Here is a 26324-nt window from a genome sequence, read left to right on the forward strand (position 1 = left end):
GTGGCACCAAAATGATCCACAAGAACTTTCAGGAACTCATCTGCATTTTTACTTGAGGAACCAGGGTCTGATTTAGTTTCTGCAATGTAGTTTCTGTTCGATCCGTGCAATATCACCTGAAATCAGTATATTTTAACAAAGAAACTGCCACAGTCACCTCAGTAATGATTAATAAAATAATTGCTAAAAATATTTGATTAAATACACCAGTGCACAGAATAATAAACAGAAATTCAGAGTCACATTCACACATATTCAGCAGTTAAATAAAGTTGGCTCTATTTCAAATACAGTATCTTGCGCCTATCAAAATAATGCTGATCACCAGCTTTTATATTTGAATAACACGCTTATGGCTTGCCTGTGAATATTCTCATTCATCCAGGTCATTGTAAGCTTCAGGGCATTCAATCGATCGCAACTGGACTTTGTCAGTTTGTCTTGGAAGACGCTTATGGCTTGTATTTCATTTCGCTCACCAGATGTTTTAGGGTACAGAGTGTTATGATTTGTACAAAACACAGCAGTGTGCTCCCTATGAAATGAGCTGCATCAGCCTCCAGACTGCTCAGGGGGCACAGGGGAGTTGCCTTTACTGCTCTCATGATGAAACTGAATCTAATTTAACCCAGCCACTTTATTAATGTTTGGATCAGTGTTTGAAGAGCTGTAGCATTTACTTTCTGACAGCCTGTGTCTTATTCTGAACATTCATACTTACTGCTAGCCTGACTTTGTTCTGATAGCATAGATGCACCTCTTTCCCACACACGGGCCACACATACATGCACTAGAGCGCTTGACATTTACATTTGGCATCTCTATCTTTTACATTGGTTTTTCTTCTGTTGGTAAACTGGCCACATGTCATGATATCAGTTAGAACCTTTCGGTGGAACAATGCTGACTGGTTGGATCACTTAACATTGTTTCGCCAAAAAAATCCTGGCCTTGTCATACTATGTTTGACGCACATTATATTGTCATTTTTTTGTTTAGCAACTTAAATGGATGGTGGTGCAACCATTCCTGTACCTGTAGTAAAGTACCCTAATTATGCAAACATTTACTGTAAAATGGTGTCATATCAAGGATCAGAAAGTGTATTTGATTGTTACAAGGAGTTTGGTACAATCAAGTTTAAGTTCAAGATATTCAAAGTAACCACTAAACCTCTAAATAAGTCACATTACCTCCATTTTTATTTACACCAGCAGATAACTCCATGAAAGCATTTGCCTCTGTCAGTAGAAACTAGAGTGGATTAAAAAACTAAATAGGACCATTTTCTCAGCATGAGGTGAGAGGTGCTAAAAACATTCTCTACGGTTCATTCAGTTTCTATCACCATCACTTTACAAAAAGGAAAGCGTACAAAAGTATGAAACGTCAATTGCAGTGTTATTCGCTTTTATACAAGGCAATAAAACTAGAAAACTAAATGGGTTTTACCGTGAGGGATAGGGAGAGAGAAACACTGACTAGAAAATAGAAGGAAATAGCAAGCAAGAAAACATTCAGGGAAACTACCCATACTCTCAATCCGTAATCCATAATGCAACACCAACATTTACACTTACACAAATTCTTCTGGAAGTGGTGGAATACTACCGTCTAACTCCCCAATAATGAAACAGTTGTTAGTATTCATTACATATGCCTCCCAAATGTTGTACGTCTAGATGAAATGTACCATGGGGGGTACTTCTTTTGGACAAGGCACAATAGAGTCATTTTGCCACACTCAATGCTTAGACCCATATCAGATATCAGTTTTCACCACTTGTGATTCATGTGCCAGGTTTTGTTTTTGAGCATCCCTATCTCCTCAACAGCAACATGCTGAACCATAAAAGATTTGCTGTGCCAGCAGGGAAATGCCGATAGATTAAATAAACTCACAAACTTCACAATGAAGCATCATCAGAAGGCTTTTCTGTGCACATTTGAGTTGGATCTGGTCAACCTGCCAAGAGTATATCAATGACAGAATCAAAAGCCAAGTAATTTAGCATCGCACAGGCCTTTAGATTGTACTGACCCAATTTGAAGTTGATCAAGTTAATTCTGTGGGAGGAGTTTGCTAAAGCACCTGTAAATGCCAATACAGTGAATATTAAATTCAATATGCCAAATCCTCTGTAGGGGGCATGACTGATCCCTCCTGACTGACACCCAAGCTTGAACCTTATCAGACATAAATGGGTTCCTTGTGCCTTTGGTGACCAATTTCCCAGGCACCCTTGATGCTCGCTCCCCAATAATCCCATATATTATCATCAAGACTGAGGAAACAAATGACGATGTCAAGGACAAGATTTTGGAAGTTCAAAAGATTTTTTTCAATTATGTTGGTTTTGGGCACCCACTCAGTAGGACAACGTAAGTTGTGAGAACCATTGCTTTATTTATAGCTGAATGACTTTTTTTGTCTGATCTGCCACCACTATGGTTAAGATTTGGTTACATTTAGGCACAAAGTTTCTTCAGTTTGGCTTAAGGAGGAGTCTTTGTCACAGATGAAAGATGAGTTTTTTATTTAAGGTTAGAAAAAATCTCTGCTCTGGAACTAGGTGCATGACTGGTTGCTGACCGGTTATTCAGCCTAGTCTTTGGGAGGTGTTGTAGCTCTATATCAATGTCACACTTCTCCCTCCTTTGTGTCTTGCTTACAAGAGTCATGATTCACAAGACTGCTAATGATCCATGTCAGATAAATGCAAATAGATAATTTCAGGCATTACAACCGTGCCTAAACGTTTTCTTGTGAGGACCGTCTCTTTCATTGATGTTCATTCAGCTACAACCATATTGTCCGACAGATTGTTGATGTGATTCTCCATAACCTTGATAATGATAAAGAAAAGCGACCCTTGTTGGTCTGTGACAGAACAGAAACTCTGAGGTTGATTTTGCACTGTGGGTTGATGCTCTGGTCTTATTCCCTATTATAAACCAGTGCACTTGTATCAGTTGGGGGTAGGCTTTTCTTGTCTTGGCTGAATCATTTAGCCCAGTATTTCTAGAAATCATTTGCATATTTGGTTCTATGTTGTGCTAACATTCAGTGCCAGTTTAGGAAGCAGGTGGCGGAAATCAGAGTATGGAGGTCACCGTGGAGGAGGACCATGTAGCATGTCATGCGAGAGTTGGTGTCTTATCACAGACTGCAATTAAGGTTCGCATTTTGTGTTTCAACCATAAGTGTTTTTGTTGCTAAACCTGAACATACCAAAACCAAAAGTTCACCAATGGTAGCAAGACCTGATTCAAGATGACTTTGAACCTTTGAGAAAAGGAAATAGCTGCCTCCAGCTGATGCCATTGCCCCTATGTTGAAGTGTAGCCATATGTAGTGATAAATATTAATAACAATGCAATTCGCTTTTCTATGCTGTATTTATTAATGAAATCAGGACCACTTAAAGCAGAATATGTACTGTATGTGATTTTCTTCTCTTTTTTCGTTTCATCCTTTCCCTCTCTGCCAGACCTTCAGATCAATATTTCAAATTGTCGTCTTGTGATTACACAACTATTACCCGTGCTGTGCTGAAAAATTAAAACGCTCATCAAACATTCACCACACTTCCTCTCATTACTAGCCTGGCCTGGAGGGAGAGAGGGGGATGAGGGGGTGAAGGAGAGAGGAACGATGCAGAGAGGGGAGAGAGTGTGGCCTGAATGAGAGATGCAAGGCCATCTGATATCTGGTAGCTGTCAGGGAGGATTTTAGGAACAGCAAGGTTTCCTGTCAAAGTGTCCTTGAGCAACACACCAAAGACTGTGCAGTAATGGTTCATTTCCTGAGACTGTCTCCTCAAACGATTCAGTTAAATTCTTCAATGGAAAATGTGAAGGTGAAGGTATGGAGGGATAGTAAATACACTGAATAAGAGGCTCTTTCCCTTACGTAATTTAATGTGAAATTCTATACCAAGCCTTTATCAAACAGTGTTTCACAAGTCAAGATGTGAAATCAAAAATGTGAACTAGAAAAGACACCAACAAGAAGAGAGCAAAAATAAGAAACAGATTACATGAGTAAAATAACAATTTCGTGAGCCCAATTGGCTAAGATGGCAGCACTACAATTAAAGCCCGAAAATGCAGTTTTGTAAAGGGCCATGGCATGCACACCATAATGGTCTTTTCAGTCAGGGAGTGATTGATGTGTCTAGTAATTGATTTTCAATTGGAGGTGAGTGGGTAGCTAGGGAGGCATGGGTTAACTGACAGGCAGAGCGACAAGCTTGTGCAATCCTGTGAAACTGCCTTGACTCTGAAGACGGTCTGTCTCTACGCAGTGCAAATCAATGGACAAGAAACTGATCCTTTGCATCCCCTGAAATATAACTGTTTGCTAAACTAAACAAAACTCAACTCACATGTAAACTTACTAACTGAGCTAATTACAAGTTAGCCTAGTAGTTGTTCTTTAATTAGAGACTCAATTTTTAAAATTCAAAATGGCATCACCAGCATCAGTGACACCAAATTGGGTATACACTATTGCGTGACTGAGGCACACATTTCTATAATAAATCAGTGGAAAAATATGGTCACCATCAACCCAAAACTGTGTAAAGGGTTATGCTTAACAGTAAATTGGCTACAACTCATTAAAGATTTATCCAGTCATCATAAATCCTAAGTTGTTCAAATGTTGCAGGCTTTCTGATGATGAAATAAGTGTGTGATTGATCTCAATCCTGTAAGCAGAAACAAACCAGCTGAAGTGCCTTTGCTCACCTGTGAAGCCTGAGAGCCACTTCATGGCTTTAATTTTAGGCAATTGAACTGTACCTTCTGTTTAGCTCAAAACGGCTTGAACCTGCTGGTGGCTTAAATTGAGAATATTAAGCACTAAAATTAAAGTCTCATTAGCATGTGTACATACAACATAGTAAGGCTACATCAATAAAGCTTTCAGGCTGAACTTCGGAATGAACAAAACAGTGATGTCTAGTAATATGTGTCAGCTCTTAGGGTTTGAAGGGGTTAAATTTGCCTTAAAAGTGTCAGTCAATCACCACTGAATCTCCAAACATGACTTGTAATTATGGTACAGCTGGGCAGTAATATGGGAATAAGGTATCACAGGGTATTTGAAATTATTATGGTATCCATTTCATTGTTTTCATGATAAAATCCTGCTGTGCAATGTGCACACATACATCATATATGCCTTAATAGTATTTGTCCAGCACCACTGTCTGTTTTTAACAATGTAATCTGTCAAGAAATGACCTGTGAAAAAAGACGTAACTACGTCCCCTGATGGACAATTAGAAAAAAACAAATGGTGAGTTGGCCCAAAAAAAAATTGGCAGCATTTCAGATGGAGATGAAGACCCCCTTCTCTGGTGGAAATCATACACCAACCGCTTTCCACTAATGTCCAGGTGGCCTAGAAGTACTTCTGCGTATGTGCCACAAGCTCCCCATCGGAGCAGGTGTTCAGCGCTGCACGCAGAGTTGTCCGTTACATGTCCTGCACAAATCTGAAAAAGTAAATACAAAAAACAAGCCTAACATGGTGTACTTTATGGTGGTAAATGGTGTAACAGGGATTGGCAGCTCCCTGAAAGTCCTCCAGTGTAAAATCTAATCAGCTGGTAATACCATATAGAGTGGGAATATTTGGGGTAGTTTTAACGGTATCAAAATTTGGACACTGCCCAACCCTAAATTATGGACTACAGGACTGTGGTTCAGAAGAATATATCATCTCAGGCAGCACTTACTCTGGCTCTGTATCACTCCTGACCAGCTCCTCATTTGCCATTTATTCAGCAAGTTAAAGAAACTTTACACTTAAAAATTACCATTTGTTTTATAGAGCTTGTTGGCAGTCCTACACAGCATGCTGGAAAGCCCCAAAGATATCTTTGAGACTTAATTCAGGGGGGGAAAAGTTACAGAAATATATTCAAATTCCTGGCTAGCTGGAATTGAAATTTTTTGAGTTTTTTGGAAAGGCTGTTACAAATTCAAAAATTTTAATCACAAAGCCTTTAAGACCATGGAATGACTAAATGAAGAGTGAACACAGATAAACATTATTAAACAACATAACTATGGCAGAGGATGCAGGCTTCACTGAACACAAAGCTATGTTCAACTGCCAAACTCAGAGCTTGGATCTTTAAGTCCTTGGATTATTTGCTGGACATTTACTGGTCTTGAATTGACTAGCTAGCTATACTCGAAACAAATGTGGCATCAGCTAGATTTAAAAGCCTTTGCTTGGACAGTCCTTACTAGCTGTAAGAGATTCAGCAGCAGCAGTCAAGTCTGAATAGAACTACAGGAATAAATATTGTTGGTTTGTTTGTTTTAGTAACTTTCATAACCTGGAATAAAAGACCTTCATTGCACATAAATAATTTTCCCCAACTGGTTTGAAACCAAAGTGGAGACAATGTACTGTAAAACCAAATCTACTAATGCACACTAACATGCTATATCTAAGAGTACTGTATTGAAGTGACTGGTAAACCCCAGCTCAGGAGGTTTTGTTTTGTTTTTTCTCAACAGATGTCCCCCCTTTTCTTAGTTTGTCTAGTTGTGACAGTTCTGAAAATAACTCATTATGAAGATACTAGAACTTGACGATGGCTGTTTGGGGGCATGATTGCTTGATTGGCAGGTCAGTCAACCAAACAGCCATTGTGTTTATTACATGATAGCAGCTACTCAGCTTTGCCATGGCTGAACTCCATTTGTCTAAACTGGTCATTTCTGACTCAAGGCTCAGTGATGGGTCATGAGTGCTATTGGGTTTCAGTGTGAGTGGGGATTGGTTTTTGCCATAATCTGAAGCACCCACAGGAAGCATTCCTAAAATGAAAGGGTTTACAGTTGTTAAGAGAGGAAAAACTTCTAAGAAACGCTGACCAAAGTGATATAGCCTGACTCTTCTCTCACCTCACACCGACTATATGTCATCAAACGCTGTCATGGGAGTTTACCTTTGATTCAGTATGAAATTCCTGCAGGTTACCAGCAGACTTTTTCCTGTGGACACTGTTCAGTGGATCAGCAACTTACTCAAACATAAACTTACATTCTAACTTTTGACAGCTGAGACGACTTGCTTACTTATTGAAGAATCTCCCTAAAAACTCCGGCTTGGCCGATCTGCATGGCATTTCATGTTCCTTTAAGTAGCCCTGCATGAAATGTGCAGGGGTCTTTCAAGAGCTAAGAAAGTTATTGACTATACACAGACACTTATTACAATCATTGAAGCCACGAGTGTGGAAACTTGCCCTTAATAGTCATTTTAACCTGTCTGTGTTTACTATTTAACTAACTAACTTGAATAACTGTCTAACTTTAGGCAACAAAAACTTGACAGAAATAACAGGGTGAGGTTGGGGAAATATAATAAAAACTAACAGGGACATTTGACACAAAACTATGACTACATACAATAAGTAGCTGACAAAATTAAAACAATTTATAATGCAGACAGTATTATACATGGCTGAAATAACATGTATAATAATGTCAAAGAGGATGAGGTGGACAGATATCTCATATTTTTGTTGTAAATGTCACTCGGCCATTATTCATCCCACTAATGCATTTCTGTCAGTATTTATCTCGTTATTTCTTTATCAACAAAAAATGCTCCTGTTTCAGTCGAGCGAAAAAGGCTTTTTGGCAATATTAAGGAAATTAAATCAAAATTTGGCATTTCCATTCTGCCTGTCCAATTCAGTACACCATGATTCATGTAAAAAGACTTGGATAGAAACACATAAGAGCTCCATCTCTCTCTCTCTCTCTCTCTCTTTCTCTTTCTCTTTCTCTCTCTCTCTCTCTCTCTCTCTCTCTCTCTCTCTCTCTCTGTCTGTCTGTCTGTCTGTCTGTCTGTCTGTCTGTCTGTCACTCTCTGTGTTGCATGTGTGTGCATGTGTGTGCATGTGTTCCCATCTGCCTGTTTCTATATGCATTTTCATTTTGCGCGTAAAAACAGCCTGTGTGGAAATGCAAAAGAGAGAAGTTGGTGTATAAAGCGAAAATGACACAAAGTGCGATGGAAACTGACTTGTGAATAACATACATCAATGTGACAAGACATATTTGCCATATGCTAATGTATATTGAGAGTCCATTTGTATAGATTAGATAGCAATAAGTCCTCCAAAAGAAATAAGGAAATATATTATATACAATTGCCTTGTGTTTTGTTTATATCTTTTCTTAATGTCCTTTTGTTTATATAAAGCACTTTGAATGGCCTTGTTGTTGAAAGGTGCTGTACGAATACACTTGCCTTGTCTTGTAAGTTAGTGGCCTGAAATTACCACAAAATTTAACAATCTTTTGCCATTGAACAGTGCAGCTACAGTATATCAGGCGCAGGAGAAATTTTCCAGTGTGTCCAGAGTGAGCATGTCAGCCACACTAACCTGTAGCCATGACACCGAACATCTCAGCTTTGGCTAAATTCAAGCAGTTTGAATCAACACACTGATCGGAATTATTAAATCGGTACACAGTGGGCACAAAGTGCCACAAGCATCTGTTTTCATCACCATGAAACAGAGTGAGGAGATGAATCAGAGTGGAGACTTTCATCTCTCATTGATTTCACCTCTTAAATTCATATCATGGAGGAAGGGAAGATGGAGATGAAAGGCAGGATGAAGGTAAAAGAGGGGGAGTTGAAGGCTTGTGGCAATTGTTACAATTTGTGCAATGTTCAGTATAAATCATCATCTGTGAGAGTGTGTGTGTGTGTGTGTGTGTGTGTGTGTGTGTGTGTGTGTGTGTGTGTGTATGTGTGTGTATGCATGCATGTGTGCCTTACTTCTGTGTTGTGTCATCTCCCATGGATTGAAATGACACCTTCAAAGCACAGACACCAAACAGTACACATCCAAAGCACTCATGTGTCTCGATGGACATGAACTAAAATAATAATAAAAAGCTTTTTCATTGAACTTATATAGAAGCCTGCATTATCCAGACAATTAAAGATGACATCTCCCCTCATTCTGCCCAACTCCATGAAACAGTCTCTTAGACACTCAAACACAGAGCAAGAGAAGAAGCTTTTTGTACTCAAAAGTTAATTTGCCGCTGATGCACCATAAAAGACACATAATGGGCACCAAATGCGCACTTTCTGATTTCCCATGGTGCTCCATCGTAGTTTCGGTCATTTTAATAAAGCTGCAGTGGGCAAGAATTGAACACAATACAAACCTTCCACCTCTCTCTCTGCTATCTCATATCACTCCGCTAAGCCCCTCCCACCACTAGTGTGATTGGTAGCTGAAGGAATCTGTTGCCCTGTGAAATCTCATGCCTTGTAGGGCCAGCTCTCCATGGCATGAGCCTTGCCAAGAGCCCGATGCCTCTCACCACAACTCATCTTCTCAAAGACGCCCCTCTAGTGCTTTGAGGCCCGAGGGCAGAGAGACCCAGGCTTCACAGGCAGATGCGACACCATTAACAGCAGGATGAGAGGCTTGTACACCACACGCACACACACACACACACACACACACACACACACACACACACACACCACGGTCCCCCTCAGAAGTTTTTCTTCACTGTTTTTCATCATGCCTCTTTGCCACTTGTCGATACGAGCACCATGGCATCAAACATAATGAGCCAGAAGCGTCTTGTTTTGTACTATATGCCTTTGCAGTCGAATGAGGAATTGGAAAATTATCATAAGTTGCAGGATTTTCCACAGTTGAATTTAAAACTTAGCACATGCATAGGTCTGCCTATGTGAGACGAGGCTTTCACCATGTTAAACGTGCAAACAAGTAGAACAGCCAGTAGGAACACCTCTCTCTGAAATGACCTTGGCCAAAGTTTTCCGTGATTGTCTAAATTTTCTAAAGGAAACAAAGGCAAGAGGAGAGGCAGAGGTCTAAGATTCCCTCAGAGCACTTGACTTCAATTGTTATTATGACATTTTTGCCCAATAAGGCCAAAAACAAACCTGCCACAAGCCAGAGATGTGTTTCAGTCTGACAGGGATGTTGCCTTAATCACCAGTGTCAACAACAGAGATGGTGAATCAAATGTTATCAATACTAATAGTCATACTGGACAAAAATATTTGAGTTTCAGTTTGACGAACACCAGAATATCCCTTTCCCAAATTTCAGTCAGTCACCTCATGCAGAAAAGTTTAGTTGCATGTGAATGCAGCACAGTCATGTAGTTTGGTGTCTTTGCTCTGACCTCATCACTCCCTGCAGTATACGTTTGCACGGAGAGGGAGATTTTCGAGTGATGATAGCAGACATCTCCCCAGCCCCCACCCAGACGAAAGTCAGAGCCTGCAGGCGCATGCAGGGGCGGTGGCAGGCCTGAATAAAACAAAGCAGCAGTAGTGAAGGTTGAGGAGATGCTTGCTGAGCAGTGAAGCAGTCCTAGCACTGGCAGAGGGAAAGCTGGGCATTTCTGATGGTTTAAAAAGACTTGAGGGTTGTGTGTTGGATCATTGATGTGAGAGTGGGACATGTCATGTGTGAATGCTGCAGTGAAGCTTGAGGCGACTGAGAGGGTTTTGCTTCACAGAAGCAAGAAATCCTCCAAACTAAACAATAATGTTTTTAGTTTTCATTGAATTCCAAAAAGACACCGAGTAGTTTTTGCTGATTCGGCTTTGCTAAGGTTTAGGTATCTTGTTAAAACCAGGGAAAGATTGGTCTTATGAATTGAAGAAACCAATGGTGACTGACTTCCACCTTTACTCCTGACAAAGAGTGTAAAGGCTCAGTGAAACTACTTGGACTCAACTTTAGTGGGTAGATCAGCTGGCCAGTGGTCAGTTATGGGTAAACAATCAGATCTGGCAAATGAATCTGAAGAAGCATAAGCTGGACAACAATCCGAAAAGGCAGGGAGGGGTTAGGGGCTCAGATGGCTCAATAGACAATACCACTGAGCTGGTGGAACTGCTATACTGGATGGGTAATTGGGCAATGGGAGGCAGGTGGGTATGGGGATCAGGTGACTGGGATTGGCAGGAACACACCGAGTGCAAATAAAAATAAATCACATGTCCTAGGTGTCCTTGTCAGGTATAAACACAGGACAGTTTAGCTGTGAGTGTGAGGACATTCTTAATTAAAGTCAGCTCTTCTTGTATCTGTCACTAATATATCTGACTAAGTGAAATATGACCTCAAGGTCTCATCAAGAACAAGAACATTTCCTAATATATCTGCTACTCTTTAAAATAAGACACATATTGGTCCTTGAGTGCTTGAAAAAAGTCCTGGAACTGTTTTCTTTGAGTGCGAACACAGAGCAGAGCTAATGTGAGCTAATGTCATTAGCTAATGCTAATGTAATGACACTGTTTGCACAGCAGAGTGGCTCCAGCAAAACCATGCAATGCGTCATCTGGTAATGCAGAGTGCTGGCCAATCAAATACATGCAAGCGCATATTAGTTCATGATATGATGAGGGTAATTCTAGGCTTGTAAAGTTGTAGAGTTGTAAAAAACATCCCCACAGTGTTCAAATTTTCATTTAACTGCAGCAAAAATTTGAACAGAATTTCCAGAAAATATACAAAAAATATGTGAGTGAACATGTGTTTCCATCCACTGCTGAAATGTGAATGTGAATTCATTGGTTGATGAAAATGAACAGCTGGCGGAGTGAATTCTCCTGTTGGTGCCATTAAACCACTGCAGAAAAAGAGCTCACAATGAGATGAGCTCCAGTCAAAGCTCAAACGATGGAAAACCATGTGGAAACAATGTGAGGAAGGTTCCGCTCTCCTCATCCCTGCACGCAGATCTGATGTTTTCAGCCCTTTACTGGAAGCTTGAGTGATGTCAAAGTCACATGCTTCATGTATGTCATCACTTATTCACTCAGTCTGCTTTCATTTTCTTCCTATCCGCACACCAACTTTTCCACCTCAGCAAAGCGTAAACAGTTTTTGGGGATGTTTTTGCTTTTTTCACATTTCCTCTCGGTTCAATTTGTGCAGAAAAACAGGTGGATGGAAACACACTTCCTGTTACCTGAAGCCACACGCTCACACCGACACGGTCTGTTATATTTTGTAAAGTCAGCGATGTTTCCACCAACAGTCAGTCAGTCCGTGAAGGAAGCAGCCATCAAGCCACCGTGTCGCCAGCACCACCCACGCAGTGTAATTGTTTCTTGTTTGTTGTTTTCTCTTGTCAGTCTACATTGCACTGCTTTGCTGTCAGCCTCCGTGACATCCTCCTCTTGCCTCCAACACCCCCCGTCCCCAAAGCCCCGAGCAGCAAACCAATTACGAAAGGTAGCGAGAGCAAGAGCGCGAGAGAGGAGGGTTGGGTGTGGGGCAGGTTGGCGCTCAAGGCTCTCAGATGAGAATGCTCTGCCTGCCTCTATCGTTTAACATCACAGAGATAGAGCGACGCACGGAGAAGACGGGTAGCATAGGGAGGAGGAGAAGAAATAGCACGAGTGCAGACAGGGACAGGGAGAGAGGAGTGAGGTGGAGGCAGTGAAGGGGGATTAGAGAGAGAGAGCAGGCAGTGAGGAAAAAAAGGGTAAGTGAGGCTGTGAGTCCGCCTGGAGCACAGGCCTCTCAGCTCCAGGGACACCGGGAGGTGTTAAAGGTGAAGTAATTATAAGCCATCATTTAGCAACACTGTACAGAGCCCCACACTGGATAAATGACGCGCTATCAATTTACACACTCAGCCGTCCCCTGCGTATGTGTGTGTGTTCCTGTGTGGCTGTCTTACAGGGAGCCAATTTAAGTTTTAGTCCTTCAAAGTGAGAACACGTTTTTTTTGTTTTTTTTTGAAGTAATCTAGCTGGTCCTCAACTGGAGATGTTTTAGTGCCCAGTTACACCAGTAAGTGGCATGGAGAAATTGCACTTTCTCAAACAATAGGCCGTGCTGGAAGTTTAGTGATATTAGAGGAATTCAGTGACACTGGCTTTTTCAGCCAGAGTTGAAAAGTAAATGAGTTTAAGCTTCAGATTGTAAAATGAGTTTTCTCATTAGTGTTATCTTTGTCACAGAATTTCAAGCCCTGTGATTGGATGATGAGGTACCTTGAGGGTCACAGTTAAGATTAAATCATACCCTCAGAATCTACGTGTACGTGATTGGGTGAACCAGAAGGAGCCATATGATTGCCCCCCCACCCCCCCCCACCCCAACCTATTGCTTGGAGCAATGGAGACAGTGGAGGTTGTTCACAAGCTTACTAATACAGAGACGTGTGTTTGTGTGTGACATGTTGCTCTATCATCGATGCTAATGGCCCAGATGCCTCACACCAGGCTAGAGAATAGACACACACATTGATAGAATGAGGTAACTGTTGCTGTGTGATAGATGTTTGTGGTCAGTCTTCTGCCTGATTTACATCCTTTGAGAGCATGTGAGAGAGTGAAAGACAGGCCAGCTTATTAGAGGCAAACAGAGAGACAACAGGAGAGAGAGAGAGCAAGAGCAGATAAGCTGTCACATTCACAGGTGTCGTGACATCGTGTGTGTGTGTGTGTGTGTGTGTGTGTGTGTGTGTGTGTGTGTGTGTGTGTGTGTGTGTGTGTGTGTGTGTGTGTGTGTGTGTGTGTGTGTGTGTGTGTGTGTGTGCGTGTGTGTGTGTTTGGCAGGGTGGATGTGAAGGTGCATTTGCAAAGTGTCTGTCAGCAGAGTGATTTACAGGTTTGGGGCTGAGGATGACAGAAGAGAAATGGAGGATGGATCCCAGAGCAATCACAGAGCTCTGAAAGAAAAGCATCATTTATATTGACTGTGGTGCTGCTGCTATTACTGCCTTTCATGTGGTGTAAAAAGAATTCTAGAGCCTTGTGTTTTCTCGAGACACATGTCCTGTATGAGAATGGCATTCAGTTATTTCTGGTCCCCATTAAATCATCATTGAGTAAGTTATTGGATGGATTTGATTGCTTACAAATGGATCCCTCATTTTTTAAGGAGATGTATCTTTATAATAGAACTTTTGCTGAAAAGCAGCCAAGGTGACTGTAGTCACAGGATGATGACACTCTCTCTACATTTCATTTCTTAATAAACCTTGTGATTCTCATTTCCCCCACCCAACTACAACTCTATACACACCAAACAAAGTTCTTGTGATACAGAATACTTAGAAGAATGGAACGAATCAGAATCACAAATAACAACAGAGCAATAAATCAGTTCAAAAATACCCCTTTACCCCCGTTTCTTATCGACTTTTAGCCATAAGAATACAAATAAATCCTTTTCTTCACTCTTTTTTCTGATGCTAATCCTTTTCAGTTTTGTTATTTCTAACTCTCACACACATTGACATGTTCACTATTTAGTCACCAACAACATTTTGATGTGATTTAATGCCCAATGAAAACTTACGTTGTACACTCTCAATTATTCTTTGTCATCAGATCTTTTAGGCTCATTTCAACGAAGCAAATGTAAGATACATTTAAATCCCAGTGTAAATTATATGAATTTACAATCTAATTATTCATGTTCTTTTTCTAATTTTCCATCCACATGTGGAGAGCACACTGTGTTTGACTCTGCACCTCCTGCAAGATTATTTAATAGGTCAGGCTGTGAACAGTTCCTGGTGCTGAAATGGGGGCTTCTAAACTTACCAAATGAAAAAAGAATAAAAACTGACACCAATTTTTTTCATTGAACAATACGCTGTCTTTTTAATGTAAACACGTTTTATTCTTTTTTTAAATGCAATTCATGTAAAAAGGGCAAACAGGCATCAGTCTGTAATATTCTATACAGTGAGACTCATAACTGTATATTTGTCTACAGGCAGGAAGTAACCAAACCAAATTGGTGCCTTTAAGTTTGCCTTGTTAGGGATAATCTGCTGCTTTGTGCAACACTGTTAACAGCTAATTGTTAATTGTTTGTGTTGATATAAATTCTTCATTCACAGCAATATGTCAAGCTTCAGTTATTTCAAGAAACGGTTTGATTACATCATTCATCACTCCCCGTTTCTTGGCATCCTTCATTCATTTGGCCCAGCTGCTCTTTGACTGTCAGTCGAACCTTGCACTGAAATGCACATGTATCCTGAATGCCCCCTGAAATACCCAGAATGCAGTGCTTTATAGCATTAACAAAAGCAAGACGATCCCTGCTCGTGAAGCACACTGATGTGAGGACGTTTAGTTTGGTTTAAGAAGGACTTATAGAGAAACATCTTGCATGCTTCAGTGCTCAGAACTGGCGGAGCGACACTAACAGCTGATCAGGTGATATACTGAGGCGATAAAGTAACCCCACTGCTCTGCCAGTGAGAAGCGTGTATCGATACTGGAGGCCTATTACATTAATGTGAGTAATAAAGTGTGATTGAAAGACTGTGGCACCAATTGGGCACTATAGAAAATGGAGGGGGTGGTCATGTTGTAAACTACAGAATAAATCACTATGACCTAAGGACGGCTTTTTTTATTCTACAAGTGAATTCCCTGGTAATTCCAATAAGCCATTAGGGTCTCTGTGTTCCAGTAAAATAGCAAGTAATTGGGTACAGATGCCCTTGAAGAGTTCCATTTTTAATGCACACTGCACCACTGCAGCATGGTTGCACTCTCTGAGGAAACTGTGTCATTTTCACTCAAACACACAATCACACACAAGTAATTTCATCATTTTAAAGACTTGAATTTGTGTTTCAGCAGCATTTATTTTAAATTATTGTGAAGTAGACATTCCCTATTGTTGCATAAAATTGTCAAATCTTTCATAAATATTGTAGTTTGGTGCACTTATGCACCAAGGCTCTGCTGTCAGTACTACTTACTGTGATATTATTGAGATTTTTATACTATTCTGATGACTAAGTAAGGAAAGAACAAATGTCAGACAATGCGGATTGTTAAAGGACCAGTTCACCATAAAACTGTGGATGCGTGCTCAGTCTTCAGTGTTATCTGTATTTAAACAAGTAAAAGCCCTTGAAGGCATCCAATTATTGGGTGCTAGACAAATTATTCTGCTTCCACTCAAGTTTTATTATGCATTGCAAATGTTGCGTTCTGAGCCATGGACAACCCATATCAGCAGCGCCATATAGTTAGCAGGACACTGCACTGGCAATAGAATGCTACAGAAAAGCAGAGTCCATGATAAAATTCACTGCAGCAGAGTAACCTCTGGCTGTCAATGCTGCTGCCTACCATGATCCTTAAAGTACTTTTCCATGTATGCAAAGCACCTTTAACCAGCTGAAGGTATGTGTATTGTATGCTCTGTATGAACTCTGCCGAATTAACATTTTAGTAACTGAATAAATGAATAATAGTAATGAACTCTGGTCTGTAACTTACTAAGGTGTGTGCATCATATATTATGTGATGCACACACCAATGAATATTATTCAGTTCTTCATTTGATTTGAATATTATATGAATATATTTGAATATTATTCAGTTCTTCATTTGGAACAACATTCTAATAATTGAGCCATATTGTACCATACAGTGTTGTTAAACATGCAGTATATTTACAGTATATATTCTAAACATGCAACATTAGTGTTTGTTCTTATCTTTAGTAATGGTATCTATTAGTGACTCAAGCTTACTAATCACCAATGTGATAAAGTGTGGAAGTAATGTGTAACACACGTTGGTTAATTCTTTTTAGGATGGTCAGACATTGTGGACAGGCTTAGTCAGTATTCTGTTATATTAGTGAGTGCAATACATAACAGTCATTGATGCACGTTACATTCCATTTTAACCCCCCCAGTTTTCTTCGTTTCTCAAAAGTGCTCAAGGATGCAAAGTAATTGTGTCAGCAAGTAAATTATTTATCGGTTATTGCTCACATACATAAGGCTTAGTGCAGTGTGTAACATACCATTATGGTCCAGTCTCTTCCAAATGATACAGACTGGTTAGAATAGTTTTCCTGGGGATGTCACTTTATAGCAAAATTTTCTAAAATTGAAGAATTATCAGCCACATTTTTCCCTTCTTGACTAAACTGCAGGACTCTGTGGCCTTATTGGTGCTTGCACTATCAGCGTGGCCAGGTTACTCTGTCTCGAACGTTTTCAGTATGGCCCAGAAAATGATTTCACCTGTGTGTGAATGTGAAATAGTCATTGTTACCTAACAGCCTGTCAAAAAAAATGCAGGTCTCAGTGTGCGTGTGTGGGGGGTCTGGTGGTCAGCAGGAAGAGATGAGTCAAGGAGAAATAGCAGAGTGTTCAGGTTCAAGAGGAAAATGACAATTCAGTCTTCCAAAAGAGAAGGAAGCATAAGAATTCACACCTCTGTAGTAATGTTTCAGTAATGGTTTGAAATTACCCATTGATGTAATATGAAGTACTTTTCTCTTCGTTGAAATTGTAGGTGACTGACAGATGATGATGAAGTGGACAGTGCATGCACTACACTGCAAGCACTGTATCTAAAAAGTGTGCGTGCGTGCGTGCGTGCGTGCGTGCGTGCGTGCGTGCGTGCGTGCGTGCGTGCGTGCGTGCGTGCGAGTGACTTGTGAAGAATTCTGTTTTTACACAAGACGAATACTAATTACCGCTCATATTTTTAAGATCCGCATTCAGTTTTTAAGATACATTTTTACATTTTCAATGATTAAGACATCTAGTTTGAATGTAAATAAGTTACCAGATTCCAAAAAGAAACATCAAAACCTCTTTCTGTGACTGTTGCTGTTCAGGCGCTACATGTGGAATACATTTTGAATTCATTATTAACAGCATAGATATCCTGTAATATCTGTTAGTTTACAGAAAATGTTCTGAAGCTGCAGTCTGTCTAAGTAGGTCGTGAGATGCACAACTACGAGACTGTAAACTAGAATGACAGCATCTACGTCTCTGCTGGCTGAGTACAGCTTTATTCCCAGTTCCTCACCCTGTCAGCCCACTAACATCATTCAACCTTTGACCTTTGTGCTCCCTGAAAACAGTCTACCTCACCATTTCTGACACCATTCATCTTTCCGTCCTCTCTTTCCCTCACATTCTCCTTCCCCCTCCATTTTTCCCCCGTGTCTCTCTGTCAGTCACTCTGTGTCTCTGTGTCCTTGCTCATCCATTACTGGCTGATCAGTCAGCCTACATCTCAGCTTGTCTGACACATGGCCTAAATATTAGCATAGGCTGGTAACTGACAAAGGTCACAGGTCGGATCCCTGCAGCAGACAACGTGTCCGTCAATACTCACACCTTCTTTTCAATTGTCCTTCAGCAAACGGCCAAATCCCCCACCTGAGAATCACTGTGGATGGAAGAGCTGCTACGAATCTGAGCTGGAAATGATGTACATGGCAAGCTGCAGTGCGAGGTGGCTCTTTTGTTAAATCAATCTAAACTGAGAAAATTGGCGTTTTGGGTTGGAGTAATCACACAAACCTGTATGGCACTGTGGACGTCTCCATTCCACAGTAACCAGCCCTAAATTTAAAAAATCTACAAGGTTTGTCGTAATCAAAGTTTGTCATTTATAACATGTACATGTATGAAAGTGGTTAAAATGCATATAGCTTCATATATTTGAATTTACATAACACCTAAACAAAACACTATTGATTAAAAAAGAAAACAATATGATAATAGGCAATTAAATATGATTTCAATGATGTCATGACGCTCAATCCAACCGTGTTTATTTCTGTCCTGAACCTGTCAGTACCTGCTTTTATTTTGAAAACCTTTTAATTTGTCATGGGCTCTGCCCACTAATAAAGTTGGTAATGTAGCAGCTACTTGCACTTTTGGTTGCGAGCTAGATCGTAAAGTTAAGCTGTACCCCTCACTCCTGCATCATGCTTGACTGAAAAATAGCACCCTCTTTGCTGGACTCTCCATTCTCCCAAAAGTCAGCATAGTCAAGACAGTCCATAGTTGATCACCAGCACAAATTCATCCGTCGGAGTTCACCAAAGTTGGACTGTACACAAAAGCTTGGCACCGATTTGCTTCACCTCCACAAGTAAATCACTGAAATGAATTGATTTTGTTCTGAATTGTTGCAGTTAAAAATGATTCTATGACTTATTTATTTTTGCATTCAACTCAAGAGAGGAAGTCTCTCTGGATGTAATTGTAGGCGCTGATATCCAGTCTGTAATTGAAATCGGTGCCCATAACCCTAAAAGGTGCTGTCTTTTCAACCGTTGCATTCCTGCTGAGATCCAACCTTAAAATTAGTCATCCTGCCGCCTCCCTTTCTCCACATCTCATCCTCCATTTTATCCTTTTATTCATGCTTGATGTCTTTTATTCCCTCTCTTCCTCTCTCATCATGTCCTCCTGTCCCTGTTTCCATCAGAATCCTCCCTCCTCCCACCACCACCACCTCACAGCCTCCTTGTTTTCTGTCAGCTGTGAAGGTTGGCTGTGTCAGTCACAACAGGCTGATGTGTTCAGTTTCACCAGAGAATACTGACGACTCCACATCAATAGTTCTCAGCTGCTGTGTCGACACACAACAGCGGACTCCCTCGTCCCCGGGGAGGAGGCCTGTACGTATACGGCACGCCGACTATAGAGTCCAACAATGATAAAACTGTAATGATTCCCATGGGGAGAATTCAATTACTGGAGCAGAACACCATAACAGATTACAGCCAGGGAGAAAATTGAATAGTTGATAGAAAGATATACATATCTCAAAGAGAAGAAGCTAATGAGGATTACATAAAACAGAGCTGAGCTTTCCAACACATGCAGAGCAGAGCAGGTGAATAGAAAGGGTGGTATCAAGGTCAATGCACTTATTATTTTTGTATTACAGTCACAGTTGCGCTGCATGTGTGAGTGGATTCCCAACTCTTAAATAAAGTGTGACACAGGTTAGTGAAGCCACAATGGAATACAGGCAAGATTGAAATTCAGCACAGAGAGCACAATGAGTATGAATGACTATATGAACTTACGGGGCCCTGGATTGCAGCTGTGCAGGGGTGTCAAGCCTGACCATGCTAAGACCAGTTTGAGAATTCCAAAACTCTGATTACAATGTATTGTCTGATTTTGATTTTTCATATACATATCAAACATTTCTAAAGGAATCCCTTAAATTTGATGATTATGATCAAAATATATATGAGCGCTTTATTCCCCTGGCCTTTATCAAGGTGTCTCTGGTTTCATTATGGTACCATCCAGTTATTTATGTGACTTTTGATTTATCGTAGATTCTAAGTATTTAAAACGTTAGCATCAGTAGTAGTGGTGACCATGAGTGATTAATTAATTGTTGGTAGTTAATATAGCCACCCATAAGTCATTTAGACTGTGTGAAATGCGTCATTTACTGTCTTTTGGCATTTCTGTACTGCAATTTCTTGATACTTCGTAATCCTGCAACCCAGCAGCTATCTTCTGATGACGATATAGCCTCTGACGGCAAAACCATCATCAGTGTGTTGAGGCTTCTGGTACAGACAGACCGGTCATCACCAATACAAGAACATCTCAGACCAAGACCTCCTCTTATGTGTCATTGTTTACTGTCCAATTATCAACTTGTTTTAAGATAAGTCTTTATTTATCCCACAATAGGGGAAATTCACGTTACAGCAGCAACAAGACAGACTGAAAGAAGTCAGAGGACAAGAAGACAAAAAATAAAACATAACAAGAATAAAAAATATTGCACAAACGTTATATACCTTATGGTAATTTACAATATATACAATACGTACACACTAATTTAAAAATTCCGATTGCAAATGAAAAACAGGAAAAATGTGAGACGTGATCAGGTTATCAGTACAACTTGTATTTGAGTGGATGTTTATTGTGCACTGTTATACAGTCTGATGGCTGTGGGCAGGAATGACCTGCCGTAGCGCTCCTTCCTGCACTGGGGATGTAAAAGTCTTGTGCTGAAGGAGCTGCTCAGGGTCCTCACAGTGTGGTGCAGGGGGTGGGAGGAGTTGTCCACGATGGATGTCAGCTTGGCTAACATCCTTTTGTCTGCCACCTCCTCGATGGAGTCCAGTGGGCAGCCCAGGACAGGACAAGGATAGGTCCAGACAACACTTTGACTAATCTCTAGAAACAGATATATGCATATGAATGTAGATAATAAAAAGATAATAATAATATATAGCTAATTTGTTGTCAAATGATAGCCAATGGGTTCCTAGATTGGTGCGTTCCTCCTTTTTTTGTGCATGTTTATCTTCATGTAGCCAAAACCCTCTCAAACACGATTGGTCAGTCCTGCTTGGACTGCAAACAGGCTGCAGAGTTCCTTTTTCATTGCTCATCCTGGCCCCCTTTCATAGCTCAGTTTGTTTGTCATGCAGCCCTGCAGGAGGCATCATTGGGTGCAGTGGGTCCAAAAATCTATCTGTTCATTGGTCCACAAAGCTGTGCCCACCCTCTGGCAACCACAGATTTCTAATTAAGAGGCTGAAATTTGCCATGGAGAACAAGTGTTTGTGAGGTTGTGCATGTGAATTCTTGAAGGCAAGGACATACGGGCATATGTGGTCACAACTACTGCAAATTTCTGCTTAGATTTTATCTATTTCATTCTGTCGTAGCAGAAAATAAAAATAAATATTGTCCAGTAATTTTAGACTGACAGCAGATTTTTCACAGCAGACATTCACAGCGTAAGATTTGTCATAGTCAGTGAAGCACAGATGTTACTAATAACAATTACAATATATGCAACAATTATGATTATTGATGTCTCTGCTCTATTCAGACATCCCATTAAGCCATAACAGTCACAATAGCAAGACCTTGAAAGTGATAACCTAGACTTACCTAGACTGTAAATCACAAACAAGACGAAATACCATACAGTATATAATGACAAATGAGAGTTGCTTCTGTCATAACAGGACCAAACCATGGACATAATAGGGGCAGTAAATTCTTTGTGGACCTGTCCGCAGGTGAGAACAAGTCTTATTGCTTTGGACCAGTTTCCACCCAGCTCATTTCTATGGAGTTAATATGTTCCCACAGTACTTGGTGTCGGGCTTCCAGGGCCAAGACATGCAGCTCAAGTGGGTTTGAGACTGAAAGTAGCTCTTGTTGTGAAAGTGTGTGTGTGCCCATGTGTGTGTGTGAGCTCTGTGATGGAATGGCAGCCTGTCCATGCTGTTTATCTGCCTTCTGTGGCCTCCTGTGAGTTTAGCTCCCAGTAGACTGCACTATGTGGACTACAAAGCAGACTCCCTGCCATGCTTTATACAGCTCTACTCCACAGCACTGCTCCTGGCCTGCTAGGGGTGTACTGGCAAAGAAAATCCACCTTTTTGTTGAAGTGCCTTCATATTCTTGCAGTGTTTTCCTGTGGTTTTGTTAAGTCAAAAATATTTATGTTAGACCATTCTTCTTTCAGGTTAAATCTAATTTTTTTTTATACGTTTATAGTTTGATATTAATTTTGAGAAAATATAGGTATGTTAGTGCTATTTTGCGCACAGTATTAACCTAGTAAATAACACATTTAGATGATCTACATTATCTACAATAATGGTAGGGAAAAAAAATTTAAATGTAATGTAAAATTCTGTAATGCATTAACTTTACTTAAAATCACCCTCACATTTACTCTGAGACCAGATACTTTGCACAATTTCCTGCCTTATCTGATTTATGTGCAATATAGCATCTTTTGAGAGAATATTAAATGTGGATGAGAACATACATCAAATTATTATTATTTTGGCAAGAACATGAAGTGGTTGGAGTGGTTGGAGTCATTTTTTAGCGCTTCAGTGTCGTCTGCAGGTCTTAGGCTCCACTTATTAGAGGGAGGTAAAACCCAGGTCACAAAATGTCCAGAAAAGTCTCACTGCTGCTCATAAAGCCTTGCTGTGAGCACACATAATTACAGTGACAAAGATGACTTCATCAGCCGTTGTGGATTTTGGCAGCTGGACAGTCAGAGGACATTGTTTAGAGATGTTTAAATTAAAAGATCAAACTCAACTAAAAATAGAGGTTACAAAATACTATCATTTTCAAAAGTGAGGGGGACATGACCTCTGCATCCAAAGTGGAAGTCTGTCCCTTTCATACACATGCTTCCCTCCAGAATATGATGATGCAGACATGGTGTCCACACAACCACAACCAGGAATGTATGGTATTTTTAGGGATTTTTATCTTGTTTGATCAAGTTCCACCTTTTCCTAGTACATCCGTGGTATTTTGCTTTGTGTCTTTCTTTTAAGTTGCATTTCTCCATTACTGGTCTAAAAGTTCCAAAGAGGGTCTAAGGGATAGGAGACCTTAGGCCTGTGAGTAAATGGGAAGAGAGTAGGGTCTCCATACGCAACATGCCACAGGTGTCTGAGGGCAAATATGTTTCAGTTTTACAGTCAGTTTAAGTCAGATTTGCTCACAATGAGAGTAACACGGCTGTAAAGTATGTTTGAAAAAAATCTGCTGTGAGTGAGATGAAAATCCAGAAAAAGCCACACAGAATCATGAGACCGAAATGTCCAAATATTACTGGGCAGATCTTTAACTGGATCTGTTATAAAGACATTTCTAACCAATATTAGCATTAACATTAACAAAGTGTAGAAAAACCCACCTTAGCCCTAACGTTAAGAATTACTCAGCCATTATCCTGTTAAAGATTAGCTCGATGTAGCTGATGATTTCCTGTTTGTTAATGAAGTAATTGTTGCCTTTTTGTCCTGAGCAGGAAGGAGTTAAAAAATACTAGCTGACTATTTCTGTCACACCCAACATCACTTAAAATCCTGAGCCAATTAATTTTCAAATCTGCACAGTTTCTCATGCCTGGGGACCTTGCTCTGATCCCATTGGCTCACAAGACCTGCGTCCCCATACATGAAGTGTGTAGTTGGGCCCTCCTGGAAAGATCAGGAACTACTGGGAAGTCTCTCACTCTTCATTAAGATGATCATCACATATTAATGTTACAAATGCCCTCCAGAGAAATTAGAAATCATGCTCCAAAATGATCATCCATCCATGGTGCTATGGATCCCGGTAATTCACTTCTTGGACATCTTGCATTGGTGCTGCTTTTCTCATTTATTTACTGACACGAAAACCTGATATTCCAGGTGTTTGGTTATGACTGCGTGCTTTGATAAAAGTGAAGTGTGTTTAACATCAGATCCTGCCACCTCATGAATACGTATGAGTGATTTTGCAGTTAAAGTGCATGCTGTGATGTAGTGTGCTCCACATCTGCGGAAATCATCTCCATCCCAGCAGTTGCTTCCTCTCCAATAGTTGTCCGAACTCCCGCTTTGCTTCTGAAGCTCTAGTTTCACCTTTAAACCACCTCCCGTATCTCTGAACCTCATCCTCTGCCCCTCAAACCACTAATGTACCACTAAAGCTCTTCCTCTACCTGTAAAGCTCTTAATCTACCTCAAAAGTTTCTTCAAACTCTTCCTTGACAACTAACTCTAAACTATTTCTTCTCCTTTTAAAGGCTAATTCAGATTTTCATCGTGTTTGCCATCCTTCCTATCGATAAGACTCAACTCACACGTTATTGCTGAGACCTGGGGATGCAGCATGCGAACTGATAAGAATGATGACCAATACTATAAAAATAAAACCCTGGCTCCATAAAAAGCCAGACTTCCTGAAACACCTTTTTTCTGCTTCTTCTGCTGTATCGTGTCCACAGCCCTAATCCTCTGCATTAGCTTCAGAACCCTTTTCTGCTTGCACCCCAATTTTTACTGAAAGTTCTTCTCTTGTTATTAATGAAGCCCCTTAAAACTCATCAGAAATACATATTTAGAAGTTTTCCATGAACAAATGGGATTGGTTCCTTAGGTATGTGATGCATAGCAGTAATATGCTTTCAAGACTGAAATGAATATTGACTTAACTCCATTGATACATTACTCTGAATGACATTGTATTTCTCATCTTGTGTTAAATTCTGATTAAAATCTTCAATTTAATGGTACAAATATTGGGTGAGGTCTGAATGCTGTATGACCCTGACTAGTTGACTAGCTGATTGACAGAATACATGACTAACTTCCCAGCAGCTTTGCTGACTCACTGAATAATTGACTGCATTAGTGAGAGCATAATTCACTGGTTGACTGAGAGTCTGGCTGTGTAGATGATTGGCTGGTCAACTGATGAACTAGCTGCTTAGATGCTGGTTTGTTGATTGATGGTATTGCCGCTGATTGGCTGTCAGTTGTACATTAAAATCAAACTCTTTTTATTTCTCTTTCCTCCTGCCTCCCACCCCTCCCCTTGTTCGTCCTTCTATCCTCCTTTTTCAATTACAAAATAGGATTTATATGAAGAAATTGATCCGAAATTACAATTTCATATGTTTCCTCGCAGTTTGGTATTTGTTTAACCTACAGGTGTTCAGTCTGTGACTCTGAAAGTAAAGAGGTATTCATTCAGTCCATGTTCTCCTTGTCTCTCTTTCTAGGACCAGTAGCAGTGATAAGCGGTGAAGAAGACTCTGCCAGCCCCCTTCATCACGTGAATCATGGTATTATCAGCCCCTGTACGCTGGATGCTGGCTCAGATGCTGTGGTGATTGGAATGACCAGGATCCCCGTCATAGAAAACCCACAGTACTTCAGACATGGACACAACTGTAACAAACCCACCACCTGTAAGTACATACGTCTCGATAGACCCACACACTGTACAGGTGTTGTAATATGTAGTGTATTTATGTACCATTCATTCATTTTATTGAAAAACAGGGGCAAAAAAAAGTAGCTGTAGCTACATCAAGCGGAGTGATCAATATTTACACCTGTTGCATTTAAAACTTCTGCTTGGCACAGCTACGCCCAGTATAGATGATGCACGCACATGCTGACACATTCTATGATGCAGTGATAGGTGCCGTGCCATTCAGGTTGCTATGGTGACAGACTTACACTTTCTAGTGCCAATGAGTAGATTAAAAACAACTGCTGATGAAGAAATTAAAGTTAAATTACTCAACATTGTGAAACAAGACAAATTATTGAATTCTACAGTGAGTATATGCATACATTAGTATGAAAACAAAATGATGCCATAGCTAATTTAAAAAAAAACAAGACAAGTGGCAGTCAGTGAAACAGAGGGTGGATTAGGAAGTTGTTCTTCAGCCTGCCTACAAAAAACTCCTAACTAATGGAGGACCCTGTCCTAAAATCTTACCCTCTGGCACTTTCATCATGGATGTGTTTGGAGACAACCTGCCACCAGCTTTTAATAGGCTAAGACGCTGTAACACCAGTGACAGCTATATAGGCCTAACGGAAGAGAAGCTAGTTGAGGCTGAAGGGGCCTCCAGTTTTTCTTCCACATTAAATGCAAGTTCATCACACACTAGTCATAAAGATAACATGGCC

At 40.4% G+C, this 26324-nt stretch overlaps 1 protein-coding gene across 1 annotated transcript in view; it reads left to right on the plus strand.

Moving 5' to 3' along the window:
• Positions 1-26324, plus strand: part of LOC139337430 (NT-3 growth factor receptor-like) — a 226607-nt gene that overhangs the window by 144717 nt on the left and 55566 nt on the right. Inside the window, exon 13 of the mRNA XM_070971984.1 lies at positions 25400-25588. Coding sequence (XP_070828085.1) covers positions 25400-25588 — 189 coding nt within the window. The remainder of the gene's footprint in view (positions 1-25399; positions 25589-26324) is intronic.

This window comes from Chaetodon trifascialis, chromosome 10 (assembly GCF_039877785.1).
Source record: "Chaetodon trifascialis isolate fChaTrf1 chromosome 10, fChaTrf1.hap1, whole genome shotgun sequence".
Lineage (NCBI taxonomy): Eukaryota > Metazoa > Chordata > Actinopteri > Chaetodontiformes > Chaetodontidae > Chaetodon > Chaetodon trifascialis.